Raw genomic sequence first — 17,964 nt, 5'->3', positions numbered from 1 at the left:
CTGGCATTGGAACAGTCTGCCCAGGCAGGCAATGAAGCCACTGTCCCTGGAAGTGTTCAAGAAACAACAGGAACAATTTAGTTCACAAGATGGTGCCCTGTCAAAGTTTGGGCTTGATGATCCTGGAGGTCTTTTCCAGTCTAAATGATTCCATGATTCTGTTCTATTCTGTGATTGTTAATATCAAACCAGTTTCTCACAAACAGGTCTCAAGTCCTGCAATGAGATCAGACAAGCTTAAACCCAGCTTATTTTTGAGAAAATAAGATTTATTGTTAACTTTGCTATCTTTTACATGCTGCTAATTGGAGTGTGGTGTTTAAATAAACCCTCACTTGTTACTGAAGAGTTATTTTATTTGTGTAAAAAGTGCTAATGCTTCAGAAGGTCCTATTTTGAAAACATTTACCATTTTCTCTTTTACTTAACAGCCATAGTAAAATTCATCATATAGTCTTTGTTTCTCCCAGCCACTACACAAAAGTACATCGCAAAGTCAGAGGCTGTAATGTTTTGAAAGACAATCCTGGAGTTTTCCTGATCAGAGCAATCCACTGGTGTACATTCTTTGAAATCTAAACTAAAGCTTTGCTTTCCTGACGAGTTGCACAGAATGACAATATCTACCCAATCTGCTTTAATCCCTTCCCACATCACTCACTGCACTGAATCTCCAATTTTATCAGGGCAAGTAAAAGCAACATTTCCTCCTGGCTTGGTAAACATGGGATTATTTTGTTTCTCAGACACTTCAAAAGCATCTGTTGAAAAACACAAAATCCAGCAAAAACCTGCTTATCATTAATTCAAAGGAAGTTTAGTATCCACTAAATTCCAGTACAGCAAATATTAATGAAATTGACTTACAGCAGGATGATATTGAAATCATTTGAAATGCTGAAAAATATAATTTATACCTACCTATTACTTTATTTTTGTGCACGTTTAGACAAAACAGTCTTTATGGAACTCTGAGTCTGTGGTGACATTGCAAGAAGGCTATTTCTGTAAACTTTGAGTACATGAATGTTCTGATAACAGTTTCAGCAAATGTTCAGCAGCATAAATTATGGGGCCAATCTAATTAAACTTGGCGTAATCTTGTTCTTCTTTCACACTAGTTATAATAAGAAAATGGTTTGATGTGACCCTCAGGACATGCTTTAGTAAATTATGTTAAAAGACATTCTAGCCTAAGAGCTGCAATTCTCCCATTCACAAAACTCACATCACCTAAATTTAAAAAAAAAAAATCTTATCCATTCATACACTATTTGGGAAAAATCTGTATGGTCTCTCTGTCTGTGGTATGAAAGAAGACTTCCAGACAAATTTAAGACTTCAACAACATAGAAACCTTAGATAGATCTTAAATAATTTTTTGTAAAATCCCTTTGAGTTATTCTTTTTATTAATATAATTTACTCTTTTCTACTTAAGAAAACAAATGTTTAAAAGTCTGCAATAGAAAGATTGTCAATTTCTCTGACATTCAGAGCCGCTTGATTTCTAAAGTCAGCTTTGTAATGCCTGCATCCCATAAGCTAGGATGAGCGCTGTCACCTTGCTGAAGACTTTAATGTTGGAAAAGATTAATGATCACACTGTTTTTCTTACACTATAAAAGGATCAATCTTTCAAGTTCTTCAGTAAGATTTTTTTAAATTAGATGTTTTTAAGTAAAAAGTCACCACAATATAATTTTAATGTGTTTGTCTCTCTCCGTGGCAACAACTGGAAGGTAAGTAGGCTACCTAGGAATAAGTGATTCCATTCATGTTGACAGGATGGAGACTCCGTTGTGGGAATCTGTAACTTCAGAGGGCCTCTCAGTCTCTGTGAAACTGAGAGTTAAAAAGTCTAGCCTGCAATTTTTTATCAATGGAATACAGCACAGAAAAATTACATTCCCTCTGCCTTTGGAGACCTGAAATATGATTAAAATGTCGAAATGTAGAAAGACAAAAGGAACACTGTCTAATGAGTTTACCTAAAATAATTAATGAAGAACCTGAAGATCCATGTAGACTGCAATCAAGGAGACTGAAAGTTAATGACAGCCAAGGACAGAAGAGAGATACATTCACTAAACCAAACAGAAGGTATACAGTGAAGCTAATTAACTCTTTACACAGCTTGCCAAAGACAGCTAAATTTCTATTACTGAAGTTGACTGCAAAGGCTGGATAATCATTTAAGTTATCATGTAAATTCCAGCAAGAATTTACTCATGGAAGTCTAAGTATTATTCAAATTAGACCGAAAGACTGCTATGATGGGACTCTACACTTACAAAATAGGTTTGTTAAAGTGCAGTCCCTCAAAATTCGCTACATTAAATCAGGTAAATTTTTTTATAGACCTTGCAGATACAGATCAGCAGATTCATTCAGATTTGCTAGGGAAGAGGGGTAAATGAAAAAGTGATCAAAACCCATCCTCTCCCTGGAACACTGTATTCTTAAAGGTCAGATCATTTCCTCAGACCACTAACTTCCAGCAACAGCCTGCTTTACAATAAACTACCTATTCTTGCCAGAGAAGTCCTGCCCTTCACTGTGCAGTCTTTGCTCTGGTTTTCCACCAGTAGAGCAAGGCTTACTGCTACCCACATTCCCCTCAGGAGGGTTGACATCTCCCCATCTTCTCCTGGGTGCATCCTTGCTGTCCTAATTGTTTCACTACAGTGTCACCCTGAACTCCAGGGGTTTCTCCTATGTAAACATGCTTAATAGAGAATTTTGTGTGTGATGCTGCTGCCTCCCACCTTCCAGAGCATTTCCCCCTGACACAAATGATAGGACCTTATAACAACCAGCCCTCTTCCCTGCTGCTTTGCCATGAATTTGCTAGAAAATTGCACATTGCACATGTGGTCAGCTGGGACCAAAGAGATAAAACATTTCCACCAAACAGATGAAAATCTCTTCTCTCTTAAAATTTATTGGTTAACTCCTGTGTTATATTTGCCAAACAATATATCCCAGTTGCTTGATAGTATATAATATTACAACATTGTAATATACTATAACAGGTACATTACAAAGCTAAGGTACATTGCCTTGTGAATTCAGTGAGGATTTTCTATGTAGAAATCTTGATATAACTGTATACCTTTCATGCATACAAATAATAAATGTTATGTTAATAATGTGAACAAGGTACAAACAGCCAAATTAAAATAGAAACTGCTTGGAGATTCTTTGCTGCTCTACATTCTATCATGACCATTTCCAAACACAGACATCATGACTTTTTTTTTTGTTTCTTTATTTGTTTGCATATATATTTTATTTGAATATGTGCAGCAACATTAATGTATTTTCAATCTTGATGAATAATGTAAATATCTCCCCTTATTACAATACGGTACCTTGAACAATTTATATGATTATATAAGGCACAAACAATGGCAAATCAGGCCTACGTAGTTCTAATTAAATCTTCCAAGTACGTTACAATATTCCAGGCTTTTGTTTTAAGCGATTGTCCCATTTTATTTTGACAGCAGCATCAGCATAGTTCTTTTATCCTCCTTCTCCTCTGTTCAATCACTTACTTTATTTAGCACCTTTCTAAACACAGTTTCTTTGCTTTCAGCCTGTTACATGTGGGATGAAAACCTCCCGCTCCTAGAAACCCTTCTATGGGAAAAAAGCACACCCACACTCCTTCACCCCTGCACACGCACGGCTCCGGGCGACACGCCGTGTGTGAGCTTTGCAGAAATGTTAAATAAAAATCCATTGTTGCATCTGATAAAAATAGACTCTGCCTTACTGCTGCTCATGCCAGACACTGCCACTGCTGTCTGCTCTGCCCATGGTCACATCATCTTGTTTCCTGAACAGAAAGTAGGAGGAGGTGACAGCACTCAGGATAGGTCCATAGGCCTCTCCTTAGGAGGGAAGTGCTCATATGCTTGTTATCCTCCACCAACCTCTTTTGTCACCATGTTATCTCCTCATATTTTACAGTTGTGCAGTTGTACCCATGGCTATCTGATATTGGGTATTTAAAGGAGAAAAAATTGCAAGATTTCATATTTTCAAAATTTATTATCTTTCAATATTTTTCTTGGAAAGCAAATATCAGGAATATAGAGGCATAGAAGAGTGTAAAGGAACTCTCTGAGATTTAAAAATAATCAAGAAACTAAACTGAAATTCTGCAGCAGGGAAATTGTTGAAGTAGAGAAAATCTTCTGAAGGAATAATAAAATAATGGTATAATTTCTCCCCATCCCCTCCTGCCCTTGGTACAAGCACTTAGAAGTCAAAATAACTCTTACATGAAAGTTTGGTCCCCATTCATTGGTAGAGATTTTCAGACTTTCTCCATTTTTTCATTGGTAGATGTTGCGGTGTGAAGCAATATCCTGTCCCTCAGGTGTGCCAACTTCTTCCTTCCCCTCCCCCTGCCCCCTTACCTTCTTCCTAACTGCTGTCTGTCAAGTTCTACATTCCCGTACGGGCATCGTGTGATTGGCAGAAGTTCAAAAGATGCTTCTCAGACCTGGGGTCATTGGCCTGTCCAGGTGTCATTGTCCCCTGAGACCCTTCCCCTCCCACCTGGTTGGTGGCTCACCTATCCTCTCCCTCCCACCTCCCTGTGGGCTTAAAAGGTGCTGGAACCATGCTGTCATTATTCTGTTGGAGCTGTTACTGAGATTCAGAGCTCTGTCACCCTGGAATAAACTCTGGATTTAACCCTCCGGCGGAATCCGCTCTCTTTCTCTTCACCATCGCCTGAACTTTTTCCACTAGAGGTAAACTGAGTTTCTAATATGTCTAGACTTATTCCGAGTGCCTAACTGTAACTTCCAGCCAGCCAAAGGTGTCTCTGAGGTGAAGTATCCCAGCTGCTACCATTGGTCCAGAGCACTAGGGCCGGCCGAGCCCAGGCACGTTCCACTCAGCAATATTGGGATTTTATTCCAATAGGTAGAGATTTTCAGACTTTCTCCATTTTTTCATGTCCATTTCATTTTTGTTTAGTTTAGGGTTTTGGATTTGTTTCAGTTTGGGTGTTTTTGTTGTTGTTGTTTTGGCCTCCAATGGTTAGTTGGTACTGTTTCTTCAGAAATTCTTTCATTCCCTTAAAAAGTAATGCTATCAGAAATAACTAATGACCTTAACAAACTTTTCAAAACTGCAAAGCTATCTCAGCTCTACAGCAGAGAGAGGTTACCAGGTTCCCCTCAGTTTGCTAGAGCTCCACACACAAACACAGTTTTCTTCCTCTGCTTGTAATGAGCAGTGACAAAAAATAATAATTGCACACAAAAAGGAGGCTTAAAATTTTAGGTAGAAAAAATTCTCTGGGGCTCTTCTTTTCACCAAGTAAATCAATTTTCAGAAGAGAAAATATTTTGAGTGACCCTTTCACCCATCCTGAATAGACTAAATAAGTCATTATATTTAGCTCCTAAACTAATGTCTTCCAACTGTATTAGCACATACGACAGGATTTTGTTAAGTTTCTAAAATCACAGGTTTTTAGAAACTATTTTTTTCAGTTTTAATGAGTTACTGATGCCAGTTCTACAATTAGACCAGAAACTAGCAGTACTGTTGTGTTTGAAGAATGCATTTTACGTAACAGCAACTGTTCACATCATGAAAGTTGAAATGAAGGTATTCATAATCCTATATCCTTAAAGCATTCCTTTAAATACATATTAAATTATATTGTGAAAAATTTGGTGACTCTTTGTGTACAAATTATTAATTCTGTATTATACACTAAACATTGAGCACACAATTTAATTCACCTGCCAACTGCAGTTGTTTGTATATATTCTATTTTTGTTGATTTTTTTCCTGTTGTAAGCTGAACTTTAGTTGCCTAGAGTGCAAGGAAAGGGAGAAGTCAAAGAGAGGGAGGGAGAAAGAGTACAGTTCTAATAAGAATGAGAAAATCATTCTCTCTTCAGTTATAACAGTTATGAACTTCCAGCAAGGAGAATTTGGTTGCTGGGGAAGACGTCATCTGTTAAAATCATATAGAGCCCTACAACAAGATATGCATGAAGAAGGTCTTGAAGATCTGAGAGGTCAGATTTCCAGACTTTCATCCCATCCAGGAATTTCATTGGTTCAGGATGAAGAGAACTTTACCAGCAATAGGAGTTAAAGGAGCCTTCACCTGCTGTTGATGACCTTTGCTGTCTCACAGGGGCAAAAGGGAGAAAAATGCTGTGCTGAGACACTGCATGTCACAGCCTGCAGGTGTGTGTGTGTGTGTGAGTGCATTTGTGCCCAGCTACTCACACCTGCCACAAGGCTCTTCAGGGGTGTCCAGCAGGCAGAGCAGAGGATGGCACAGTTGAAGCCACAGAGAAGAAAACAGGCAGGGGAGAGGGGAAGGCAAAGGGTGTGAAGAATCAGGCTGGATCCTAAGGGTGACTGCTGGAACCAGTGTTTCTCAAGAGTGGAAGCCACAGGTGGCAAGGCAGTGGATAGGGTACAAACCCAGTCTGCCCAGCCCCAGAAGTGTTATATGACAGGAATACAGCATGAGGACACACTGTGGGTAATTTGCTGTCTTACTTCACAGATCCATTGAATGGATTGTTTTATGGGCTGAAGATATACTGGTGAAGAAAGAAATACCTAATTTGTTTCATAATAAGTTTGTCATATAAGTTGTTATACCTTGGTGCCCAGTAGGAAAACAGAAAAAAATCAATGTATCATCCGTATTCACAATATATTCACATTTCTTTTTGTCCTTATTAAGTTATAAATTCTATTCCTGTCTTAAAGGCCAGCTGAAAGAAAGGTTCATCATTAGAAATATATGCAGCTGCAGGAGCTTTTGCAGATAGGAACATTTCAGACATTAAATGGTATTCACCTGCTAGTGATTTCCTTTAGAGTATTTGGAAGTTTAAATATCTGAATCGGTACTTCCTTTTATCCTCTGCTTTTTATCTGCCTGTGTTAATTCAATAAGTTAACTTGTATTTCCCCAAATAAAATATTATTCCATCTGTCCTAGACAAAACTATCTCCTTAATTGTGAATACTTTAAAGTTGTCACTGTAGACTTTCTATTTCCCCATGCAATTCCATCATGTGATGATTTCCAAATTGCATTATCTCAAAATTTCATCCATCACATTTACTATAAGGGAAACAAAAAACAAAGTTACAAAACTCTTGGATCTGGATTTAAGTACCTGGGTGTCACAGCGGTTATGTTGGATAGTAGAGGTAATACCATACTTTATTTAAATTGAATTTCCAAGTGGTGGCTGCAGTAGCATAAAATTATGGAAGAGTAGCTGAGAAGATGAAGTATTTTTGTCTTACAGAGGTAGCAGAATACTTGTCCTCAAAAAAAAAGTTTACCCATTACATTCCACTTGTGTCCCATTAGCATTCCCCTGCTTCTGTAGGCATAATTGGGATGATCACCCTTGTACCCTGTTTTCTTGTTTTCAAGGTGTTTTTCTGTCCATATAATTGCACACCTTTCACTTGTCAGCCCAGTCCATCCTTGCTCACATGTGGCTTGTCATCTTGCTTTCCTATTGCAGCTCCCTTCACCAGTCTGTTGTCAAGGATTCTTTTCTCCTCTGTCCTCAGGGGGATCCTGTCTCTTTCTAGCATTCCTTGATCAATAAAAGAGCCCATGGTGATAAAAGGCAACTTGTTCATGACACCAGCCATGCAATTCAGTCCTGGCCCATGGACTTGTCCTTCTCTTCCCAGGAGTTTTCCCTTCCTCAGTAGAATCAAGAAGACACCACCTAAGCTGCCTATGTCCTTGATCACCCCCTCTAGCACCAGGTAATCGTGCCTGGTGTGCTCCAGATCTCTCCTGGACTGATCCTTGGTGTACATGTGAAAAAGCAGCAGGGCAAGCCTCAGCAGTCTCACTGCAGCACCCTGAGGTCTACCCCGGCAGCAGCAAATCTCCCCAGACAGCAGGATGTGCCAGCAGAGGAGCAGAGGGTACGTGAGGGTCATCCCCAAACTATCACAAAAGAGATGAAGGTCAGGTAATAGCCATAGCAGCCATCTGACTCGTGTTCATCAAAGCAGTGCTCGTATGGAACATACAAAACACGCCTTCTAATTTTGTCTTACTTTGTAAAAGCACAGCAGTCCTCGTGGGTCCTGAATGTTACAACTTTTCCTTAAGATAGCACATTCCAATGCAAACTAAGTAACCAAGAGTACCTAATAGCATCATTATTCTTAGTAACAACTGAATGTTCGAAATGTTGAGAATTAAAAAGAAGAAAAGGGAAAAAAAAAAGTAAAGAAACCTCCCCAGAGATGAATAAAAGGATCTGGATGCTCTGACTGCTAGCCAAAAAATATTGAAAATGTTATCACATTGTCTGTTTCCAAAAGAGAAATTTTCTCAGGTATGTCAACAGAGACTAACATACAAGACAAAAGAGGCATTTTTTTTCTGCCTTTAGAAGTGGTAAGACCTTAGGTGGAATATGACTTCATACTATTTATCTTATTGAAATAAGGTTTTACACAAATGGGAGAAAATTCAGATGAGAACAAGAACTGATTAAATTTAGAATCATGAACTGAGAAGAAAAATTGGAAGAACTGCTTGTTTAGTGCAGAGGTATCACAGAAGCATAGAATCATAAATGTCTTGGGTAGGAAGGGACCTTAAAAATGCTTTAATTCCAACCCCCTTGCAGTGGGCAGAGATAAGCTCCACTGAACCAAGTTTGCTCAGAGCTCCTTCCAGCCCGGCACTGAACATTTCCAGAGATGCGACATCCACAACTTCTCTGGGAAAAAAAATGAGGGATGAAGGCTGGTAACACAACACTTTCTTTCTCTTTTTTTTTTTTTTTTCAGAGAACAGCAATTAAGTCATTATTAACCAAGAGATATCTAGGTTAGATATAAAGGGAAAAAATCTCCTTGTAAGGCTGGTCCTGTGCTGTAGTATGATCTCACAAGAGTTTTGTGCATACATTTCCAATGTTGGAATTTCTCAGACACATTAAGGATATGCTTCTCCTGCCTCAGAAGGCAGAGATGGATGAAATGAATTTGGAAAGTCTCCTCCAGCCTGAGTTTTCCGCAATATAACTGCTTTTGATCTAAGCTTTTCCTTCAGAAAGGAAGAGGAGCTATCTCTTGTACTCCCAACAGAGCTGGCTTAGTTTCTTTCTTTTTTGTGTTTTATAGTGAAGGGACATCCAATCTTTAGTTCATCATAAAAGATAAAAAGTAAGAAAAGCAACATTTAACAGGTCAATAATCACAGCAGAAGTGTGAAAAAGGCATCTTCACCTGTCTCCATCTTCTTGCTTTCTAATTAGGTGCTGACAACGTGGCTGACACCGTGTAAGATACAGAGATAATTCTGGCTCTGGGGAGCTCAGCATCTAAGAGCCAGAGAATGAAGGTCCCTCAGGATTAGTTCTTGCTTCCATGGGCTTTAAAAGTCTGATAATTTTTCTCTGTAGACCTATGAATCACATTCTAAATTGAGACAGAGATAAATAGAAAGCAAGTTATTTCAGGTGAGTAGGGACTTGAAAAAAAGCTATGCAACGTGCTGCTTTGGCAGGCAGAAGAGCATTAATATAGAAGTGCTGAGTGGCATGGATATCATCACACTAGCCAAGAATAGAAAAGCTCAGTCTCTGCTATCACAGAAGAGGTTGATCACTCTATTTAAAAATTTGGAGTACTTCATGGTACATCTGGCATTTAAATACTCTATTAATGAACTTCCATTCTTATTCTGAGTTCCTAGCAATACATATCCCCTGAGAAAATGGTCCGTTGTCACTGATTGACAGAAACAACAATTCACCTACAAAGTAAGAAAAACAAAACCCCAAACCTGATAATTCTCAATTAAAGAACAGAGAAAAAAATAAATAAAAGGGAGACCCCATCCCTCAGTCACCCAAAACCAACAAAAAACCCCAAGGAATTATGCAAGTTTGAATAATTCACACTGTGGATAAAAAAGCCACTACATCTAAATAATTTTTTCCCATTCTGCTCAGAGCGTAGCATGGAAATTTTAGTGCCAAACTAACACTATTTTAACACCTAACCAAAATAAAATTCCTGAGAAAATAAACAGAGTTTTCCAAATATATAGAAATTCTTGTTAAAATTAACAGTTCTGAAAAGGCAAATATACAAACACAGGACAAAAATATTCCAGGTAATTATAACTTCATTTGTTTCTAATGTAAATAAACCAACAACTGTTCTGCCATAAAGGCCAGTTTTTAATTCGTTTATATATCATATAATTTTTTACTACTAAAGACTCAAATTTCTATCTAGATGTGTAGCAAAAGCATGGTGCATAGTAGATCAATATCAGTTTATGATCACTCTAATGATGTTTATTATATTTTATATTTTAAGTTAAATTTGCTCATCGTCCATTTTAAGATTTCTGATCCAGTTTTAGCTGATTGAGTTCTGCATCACAAAGGTCTTAGCAAATTGTTCAAACATTTCTGCTTCTGTTAAATTTGAAATAATCAACATTCTAATTACATTTCAATGAAAGCTTTAAAATTTTTAATTCAAGGCCTACGGCATTTTGAAGCAATGCAGCCTAGACAGCTAACTATTAATAAGGCCAAGAGGTTTTGGAAGGATGTGTGAAGCACATGAAGCCAGATGAACTTACCAGTACTTCTCAACGCAGCATGAGTCAGAGGATAGTTTGTGGTTGTGTAGGAGGCATCAATACTGTGGTCTGGAAATGGGAAAATTATTGCACTGAACAGCAGCTGACAAAGAAAATCTTCATGCTTTCAGTAAGGGCAAGGCAGAAAAGGGAAAGATTATCATTATGGGCAATGACAATAGAAAGGTCTAACCAAGCAGTAATGGTACATAATGTATCATCACAGATATGAGACTGCAAGAGGAAGAAAGTTGTGTGTAGTGTCTGTACAGGGAGCTTAAAATACACCTGTCAAGTTCAACAGAGCCCTGGACCTGGAAGACATTTTGCATGTAAATTATCACTAATTTATTTTGCCAGATTGGGAACAAGACAGGAATACACTTCAGGTTTGAGAATTCTTAAATTCTAGATGCACAGATATTAATGGAAATCATATTTTTAACCCAATATTTGTCTGTTGACTTCTTAGCTTTTCTGTTTATACACCCTCATTATAATGCTCCTTGGAGTCAAGTACAGCTGAAAAACAACAAAGAACTTTTAGGCAGATATGTAGATGACATGACAAAACCTGAATTTCCTGGCCAGAATAATTCCTTAAACTCTTTTTCTGTAAATTGATACCTTATTCATACTTTTAAAAAAGCCATCACAGATGAGTAACTTTTGTACTGTTGGCTTTAACAGAGCAGAAAAGAACAAAAGGACTAAAGACAGGTCTGGAAGAGGATAAAGTAAATAAAGGTATCCATACCTCGAGTAAGGTAATCAAATACCAAACAAACCAGAAAAAGACAATGCACATCATATAAATAATAAAGGAATGTTCCCAATACTTCTTCCAACACTTTTGTAAATTAAAGTCATTCAATGTTTCCTTTTGATGTTCTAAAGACTACGGACATACATTTTTTCATATCTTTTCTCATATACATTTCTTTGCAAAAGTTAATAGTTTAAAACAAAAGATTGCAGGAATTCGTGCTGCTGCTTTGCTGCTGTTAGATACATGGCTGGCAACTGGTGAAATGTCACTGTTGTTTAATGTGGTTTGAGTGGTCACCTGGGATGAAAAGTATAAGATGCACCTCCATACAGCCCTGTCCAATGGACTGTCCCAGTGCACTGCTCTCTTCCATTTGAAATTTAAAAAAAAATTAAAGTTTCAACATCTGCAGCTTCAAATACCTTTTCTTCCAGTCAGCAAGTGCATGAATTAACATCTCTTCAATGATCTCTTCACACAATTCCTGTGTGACATCTTCAATTGTGATGCTTCTTCTATTAATAGTGACATCAATCTCTGCTCCTCACATTTTGTACTGAACTTGAAATCAGTCTTCAGACATACATCCCTAAGCATTGTACCTAAGAAACTGCAGATCACTTTTAAACTGTTCATTAAGAATGGTGGAATAAAGATACTGACTATTCTTACATAATCAGTGTATCTTAGAAAATATGTAAAGAATTTTTCTCTGAAAGTACGTGTTTTGTCTGGTTAGTGGAGGATTTGTGACTCATAAAATGTGGGAACATTGAGGATAAAAAAAAGTCCCTTCAATTCACTTCTGAAAACTGTTGGATATATGCTCACTCTGCAAACAGGAAAAAAAAAGAAGCCTCAGATTCACCCAGCTGGCAAGTATCTTCCTGTGGGATAACTAGAGTGTTCTTTACCCATACATTCATGTGTAAAAGAGGCAGCACGAACTCTCAAGTTCTTCGCAATTATGGTGCAGGATTTCAGCACTGCATCCACTTGTAAGAATATCCTGTAGCTACAGAACCTGTCAAGTTTCTGATATAATATCCTGAATATTATTTCTTTTCTGTCAGTCTGTTTCAGTAACTGCTTCAGTCACTGGGCATAAAGAAAGCAAGGATAATATTGTGCAGACTGCAAGAGGCGTCTCTCACCTATTTCACAAATGTCATAGGAAACCTTCAGCCAAAATTAGCAAAAGGAATAATATATGTCTAAGATTCTTATAATATATTCTGATAAATCTCCAGTGCTAAGTTAAGACCACATCTAGTAAAAAAAACTTAAAATCTATCACTAGAATGATTGCATCAAAAAATTTTATATAAGGGGTGATTTATCAACAATTCTAGGGTCTTCCATCTACCAACAAGGAGGACAGTATACCAAGAGAAGATCTCTGTAATGAGAGTTATAGTCTCCTGTGTCTCCTAGGATCTCAGGTCCTTATGCCAGTTCAGCCATCATTTTTCTTTTTTTCCCTCACTTTTGTCCTTGATTGAAAAAGAGCTGTGTTCACCCCACCCAGACCATGATGGGCTGAATTGCTGTTCTGTGACCAGAGACTGAGCCACAAGAAGAGTCCTAAACAGAGTTTCTCCAGTATCCTTTTGACACCTCAGACACTATAAATCTGTTGTGGTCTCTTATTCATTCAATACATCTTTACCCCACATGGAAGGGTGCAACAACTATGGACATTCTTTTTATAAAGACACCTTTACTCTAAATGAAAACAGAGATATTACCAAAATGTTACCAAGAAAAACATTCTTAATGTTTTTCAAATACCTGATTTCTTTCTTCTTTTTCTGTTTTTGTTTTGAAAAGCAAGCCATGAATCCCAACCTTTTTGAACATCTTGATCTTGTAGTCTCAGGGCTTTGTTACCATGTGAGTGTCTAGATCTAGTGGCACTGCTGTCACCATTAGATACTCTTTGAAATCTTTACTCATTAAGGGTCAGCACTCAAGGACTCAAACTATGCAGATCAGAATCACACTAAATTTACTCACTTTGAATTCAAATTTTTAAAATCTATACAAAGAACATGGGAAAGCAGAATCAGACTCATGACTTCTGTTGATTACCAGGAATGAAGCATTAGAGCAACCTGGAACAGATTGAGTGCAGAAACATTCATTGTTTTGCAAGACAGTAAAAGTTAACCCAAGATACTTTATTCAAATTTATGTAAATGCCAGCAGATATGATTGACATGTGAAGAACATTTCACATTTATTCTAGTTAAGAAATCTCCATCATGAGCATAATGCCATATGGCATTATTTCCATTTATTTCTGCTATTTCCTTTCAATGGAAATTTTGAAAGCCAATCATATATTCTACATCTATAGTCTCCTGTCAGCTTCCATTGAAGTATGCACTGCAGATTCCTCAATGGCATAGTTACCTGCTTACGTTGGTGCAGGAATGTCTCTGTGTCCAACAGTAACAGGTCATTATAAATAAATCCTAACAATTTTCAGTGCCTTGGTGGCATGATTTAAATTATAAACCAGGCTTCAGTTTTGATTGACACAAAAACCTTAATAATACCTACTTAACTTCACTGTGCCTATTCACAGAGCAAGCTTAACTTTCATTTTGAATATATGTGTCCACAGAGTTGCATGCTTTTACAGGCACACACTTCACAACTTTAGCTGAGCCACTCAATATTTAAAACTAAATGCACTAATTACAGAGCATTAGTAATTAGTGCAAATCACAAGAAAAAGAAATTAGTCTATTAAATTTTTGTTGATTAACTGAAGAAGAAGAAATGGATTTTGCAGTGAGTTGTTTATTTGTCTTGGGGACTGTAGATAAATTAACGCTTTTAGAAAAGTAATGTCTACTGGGAATCAATAACTTATAAATCCAAACAAAAAAAAAAAAAAAAAAAAAAACCCACACTGTAATTGGAAAAAAAGTTTCATTACCTATAAAATGATCATTCTTGTATGTTGGCCAGATTTCTTTATTCCATGAAAAAAAGATACCTTAAAAAGCACTTAATATACCAGGACCCCAATGATTTTTTATGTGAATCTCTTAGAACAAGATTCATATACAGTAAAATATGAGACTAACACTCAACTTTCTCAATAGTCTTACCCTGGTGCAGAAAAAAAACCACGGTAAAGATGAACATCAACGTGCTAATTTTACAATTTGGAAGACAAGAAGAACTATGTACCTGGTGTCAGCAGCAAGCTAAAGTACTGTCTACATGGATGTGATTTTTACTGTTTATTTAGTCTCAGCAACATGTCCAGGAGTTAAAATATTTGGCACTGACAAAGGTGCTGGTAAAGTAAGATAAAGTCTGACTGAAAACAGTTCTGCTATGACTACTTCATAAATAAATACATTCTCTAGAGTCTGGTTTTAATAACATATTTAATTGGCAGTGTAGATTAAAGCTGTAATATTTATCTTTACTGGCAATACACTTCATTTTCCTCAGATCAGATCATGTTTATACATATCTACCAGGAGCTGAACAGGATTGTTCTCAGAAATCTTGATTCTTTAAATGGAAAAGGATTAATTTCTATTCAAAATTATTGTCTACCTTCGTAGTTGGTTTAAATAGACATCCTTGAAACATGAGGGGTTAGCTGTTGATTAAGGTTTCATTTTTAGTGTGCTCCAACTGAGAGAAATCCCACATGCTGAGAATACTGAACCCTACAGAATCATTTCAAAAAAACTTACCTCTGGTATTCAATCCACTTTTTATGTGATTTACAGGGTACTCAAATCTGTAAGTTGAATGCCTAATAGAGGTGCTGGACAGAAGAGAATCATTCCACATGAAGGTCACTGCCTTGTTTCTTGCATCACTTCAGATTAACTCTAGCAGAGACATCCAGGAACAAACAGCTGGAATCAGCACTGCCTTGGCCAGAAAAAAGACTGCAAGAACTTCCACATCTCTACTGCATCTAACTTCCAGAATCATATAGAAAGTGGACCCATTGTGTATAAGGGCTTTGCACTGCCAGAAGTCAGGTGGGATTGAACCAAATAAAGATATCTGTTTTGCCTGCCTTTCAAATGCTAGGAGCTGAAATTTCCTTTTGATCTTTTATTTCTAGCTGGGAAATGCAATCAAATGTTGAATGGCATCTATTTTCACTTGGGGCAATGGGAAAGAGGAGTATAATTTTTCTACATTGTGACTAACAAATCAACAAAACAATAAGACCAACTGCTTATCTTTTGAAGGCTCTTCTGTCATATGTACATAATGATTCTTCTAAGTTTTTGGTTTTCAGTTGACCCATGTTGATTAGGCATGCACGGAAAATTACTAGAAAAGAGTTCTTTCTCCTGTTAGTCATAGGACTGAAAGGGAAACCAAATGGGATGAGTGGTGAGGTAATTACAGGGTTTTTGGAAAGTACATGGACAGCTACACAGAAAGTACATGGGCATAGCTTAATCTTTTTCTCTTCTTCTTCCCTTTTCTGTTTTTTAAAAAAAATTCTCTTAAAGAAAAAGCTGCAATACCAGATGCTCCCTGAATTGGCACAGATTTCTGTCTTGCATATATCTGAAATTAAAAAAGAGATATTTGATGACCTGAGTAATTTCTATTACTTTTCTCAAAATTCTATCTGGGTCAGTCACAATGGAGAAAATGTTGGTTATAATGGAGACCATCACCTTCCAAAGTGCTCTCGATGAAGAGCATTATTTTCAAAATAAATTCTTCTATTGTATTTGTCTTTGGTATGTATGCCATAGGTTGGATTCAAGACAGCTGTATTTTCTCTAAGAGTTACATTAAGTTTCATCCAGGATGTCTGGATTATCACAGCTTTTTTTTTTTTTTTTTGGATATATGCACTGCATTTTCACTTTCTCAGTAAGCTTTGCAGAGGAATCTGCAAACTATGCTTCCATGTTGGCTAAAGCACACACAGAAATTCAGTTTCACTATTAACATAACTGAAAATTAAATTCATAGAGAAACCTAGAAAAAACTTTGGTGGCACTACAAGCAAAGCACTGCAAAAAAAAAGTTGCTGAAAAAAACCCCAAAACCTACAAGTTATTATTGCTTTTAATTTTTGAATGTCATTGAACTGTTAAAATTTGTCCAAGCCCCACTAGTGAATTTTGATTATATCTGTTGTGATATGATAAAAAACCAAAAAATGCTAACTAGGAATAAGAAAGCAACCTTACTTCCACAAAGCCGCAGGCCAATAATAAAAAGAACTGTGTAGTCCCTTTCAAAGAACATGGAATCAGTGACTACAGTGTGACATGATTTGATTCAGTCTCTGCATATCTAGTACCCCCCTAACAGGATATTTTCACTTTTGGAATCTGAAAAACACCATGTGCTTTTCACTTTCACATTCTGAGAGACACCAAGTTGGAGGCCTCAGTGCAATTGCATCAGAAATTGTCTGAATTCCCAGCAAAATCAATCTCAGAATAAAGTTTTCATTACCAATGAATCTATTGCAAGATGCGTGGATGCTGTAATAACTGATGAACCAGGGATCTTCAGGGTTTATGACCAGAAGAAAACAGAAATTTTCCATGCTATGTATCCAGAATGGACTGTTTTTTTCAGACACCACAGTTCAACATTTATCTATTATTCAGGGATTAAAATAATCTAAAGAGAAGATAAGACAGTTTCTATAGGTCATAAATTGGTGACTGGTTATAAAAAGTAACATCTTAAGGTCAGAGGATTTATTTGTGATAATATGTCATGAGGTATTATTTTGGGATCAAAATTATGCAGCTTGAAAATTCATGTTCAAAGGTGTAAGAATCCTGAGTATTCATGACTCATGTTGAAATTTGTCAAAACAAGCCTCACTCTTACATTTTTAATGGATTTTTCCTGGGACAACTGCAAGTATTTTTGCACTTTGGCAAACTACATTTTTATGGAGCTGCTTGAAATTGGAACAATATGACTAATTTGAAGTCAAAAGTAAGCTTGAATCAACCCATTAAAATTCTCTAATGAACAAATAAGTGTAATTTGAACAAAAGCTAACAACAGAAGTTAATATTTCAGGTGAATAATAGCCTGCACAAGCTAGAGAAGGACTCATCATCACAGCTGCTCCAAACACCTTCCACAATGCAGCAATCTGACTGGAAATCAGAATGTGCATATATTTATCTGTACAAAACTAGGCATCTTTTAGGATGATACAACATACAGTTCTTTTCCAACCTAAATGATTCGCCCATTTTCAATTTTTCCAATGACTCCATTTTGCCACTGTAATTCCACATTGTTACAGTTACACTTATTTCTACTTCACCTTACCAACAAACAGAATCCACCAAATGATGAATAAGGAAATTCATCATCATCTATACAACTTTTTAACTCAAAAAGCTGTACTTCCTGAATTCACTTACTTTCAGAAATTAAAGCTAATATATTTCTATAAATATATGATTAGTAATGTGTCTTTTTGTCAAAATTTAGAAAAAGCTTGTATCTCTTAAGCTGACATGATTCTTGTATTCCTGGTATCTGCAACAATT

At 36.8% G+C, this 17,964-nt stretch overlaps 1 protein-coding gene across 1 annotated transcript in view; it reads right to left on the bottom strand.

Moving 5' to 3' along the window:
- The window catches only part of CD226 (CD226 molecule), a 30,182-nt gene extending 13,841 nt beyond the window's left edge, over positions 1 to 16,341 (bottom strand). Inside the window, 4 exon segments of the mRNA XM_059843272.1 lie at positions 425 to 761; positions 15,148 to 15,209; positions 16,102 to 16,271; positions 16,273 to 16,341. Coding sequence (XP_059699255.1) covers positions 425 to 761; positions 15,148 to 15,209; positions 16,102 to 16,271; positions 16,273 to 16,341 — 638 coding nt within the window.
- Between the last annotated feature and the right edge of the window lie 1,623 nt (positions 16,342 to 17,964).

Source organism: Haemorhous mexicanus, chromosome 1 (genome assembly GCF_027477595.1).
Source record: "Haemorhous mexicanus isolate bHaeMex1 chromosome 1, bHaeMex1.pri, whole genome shotgun sequence".
Classification (NCBI taxonomy): Eukaryota; Metazoa; Chordata; class Aves; order Passeriformes; family Fringillidae; genus Haemorhous; species Haemorhous mexicanus.
Note: the sequence above shows the minus strand (reverse complement) of the source record. Positions and strands in the feature narration are given on the sequence as shown.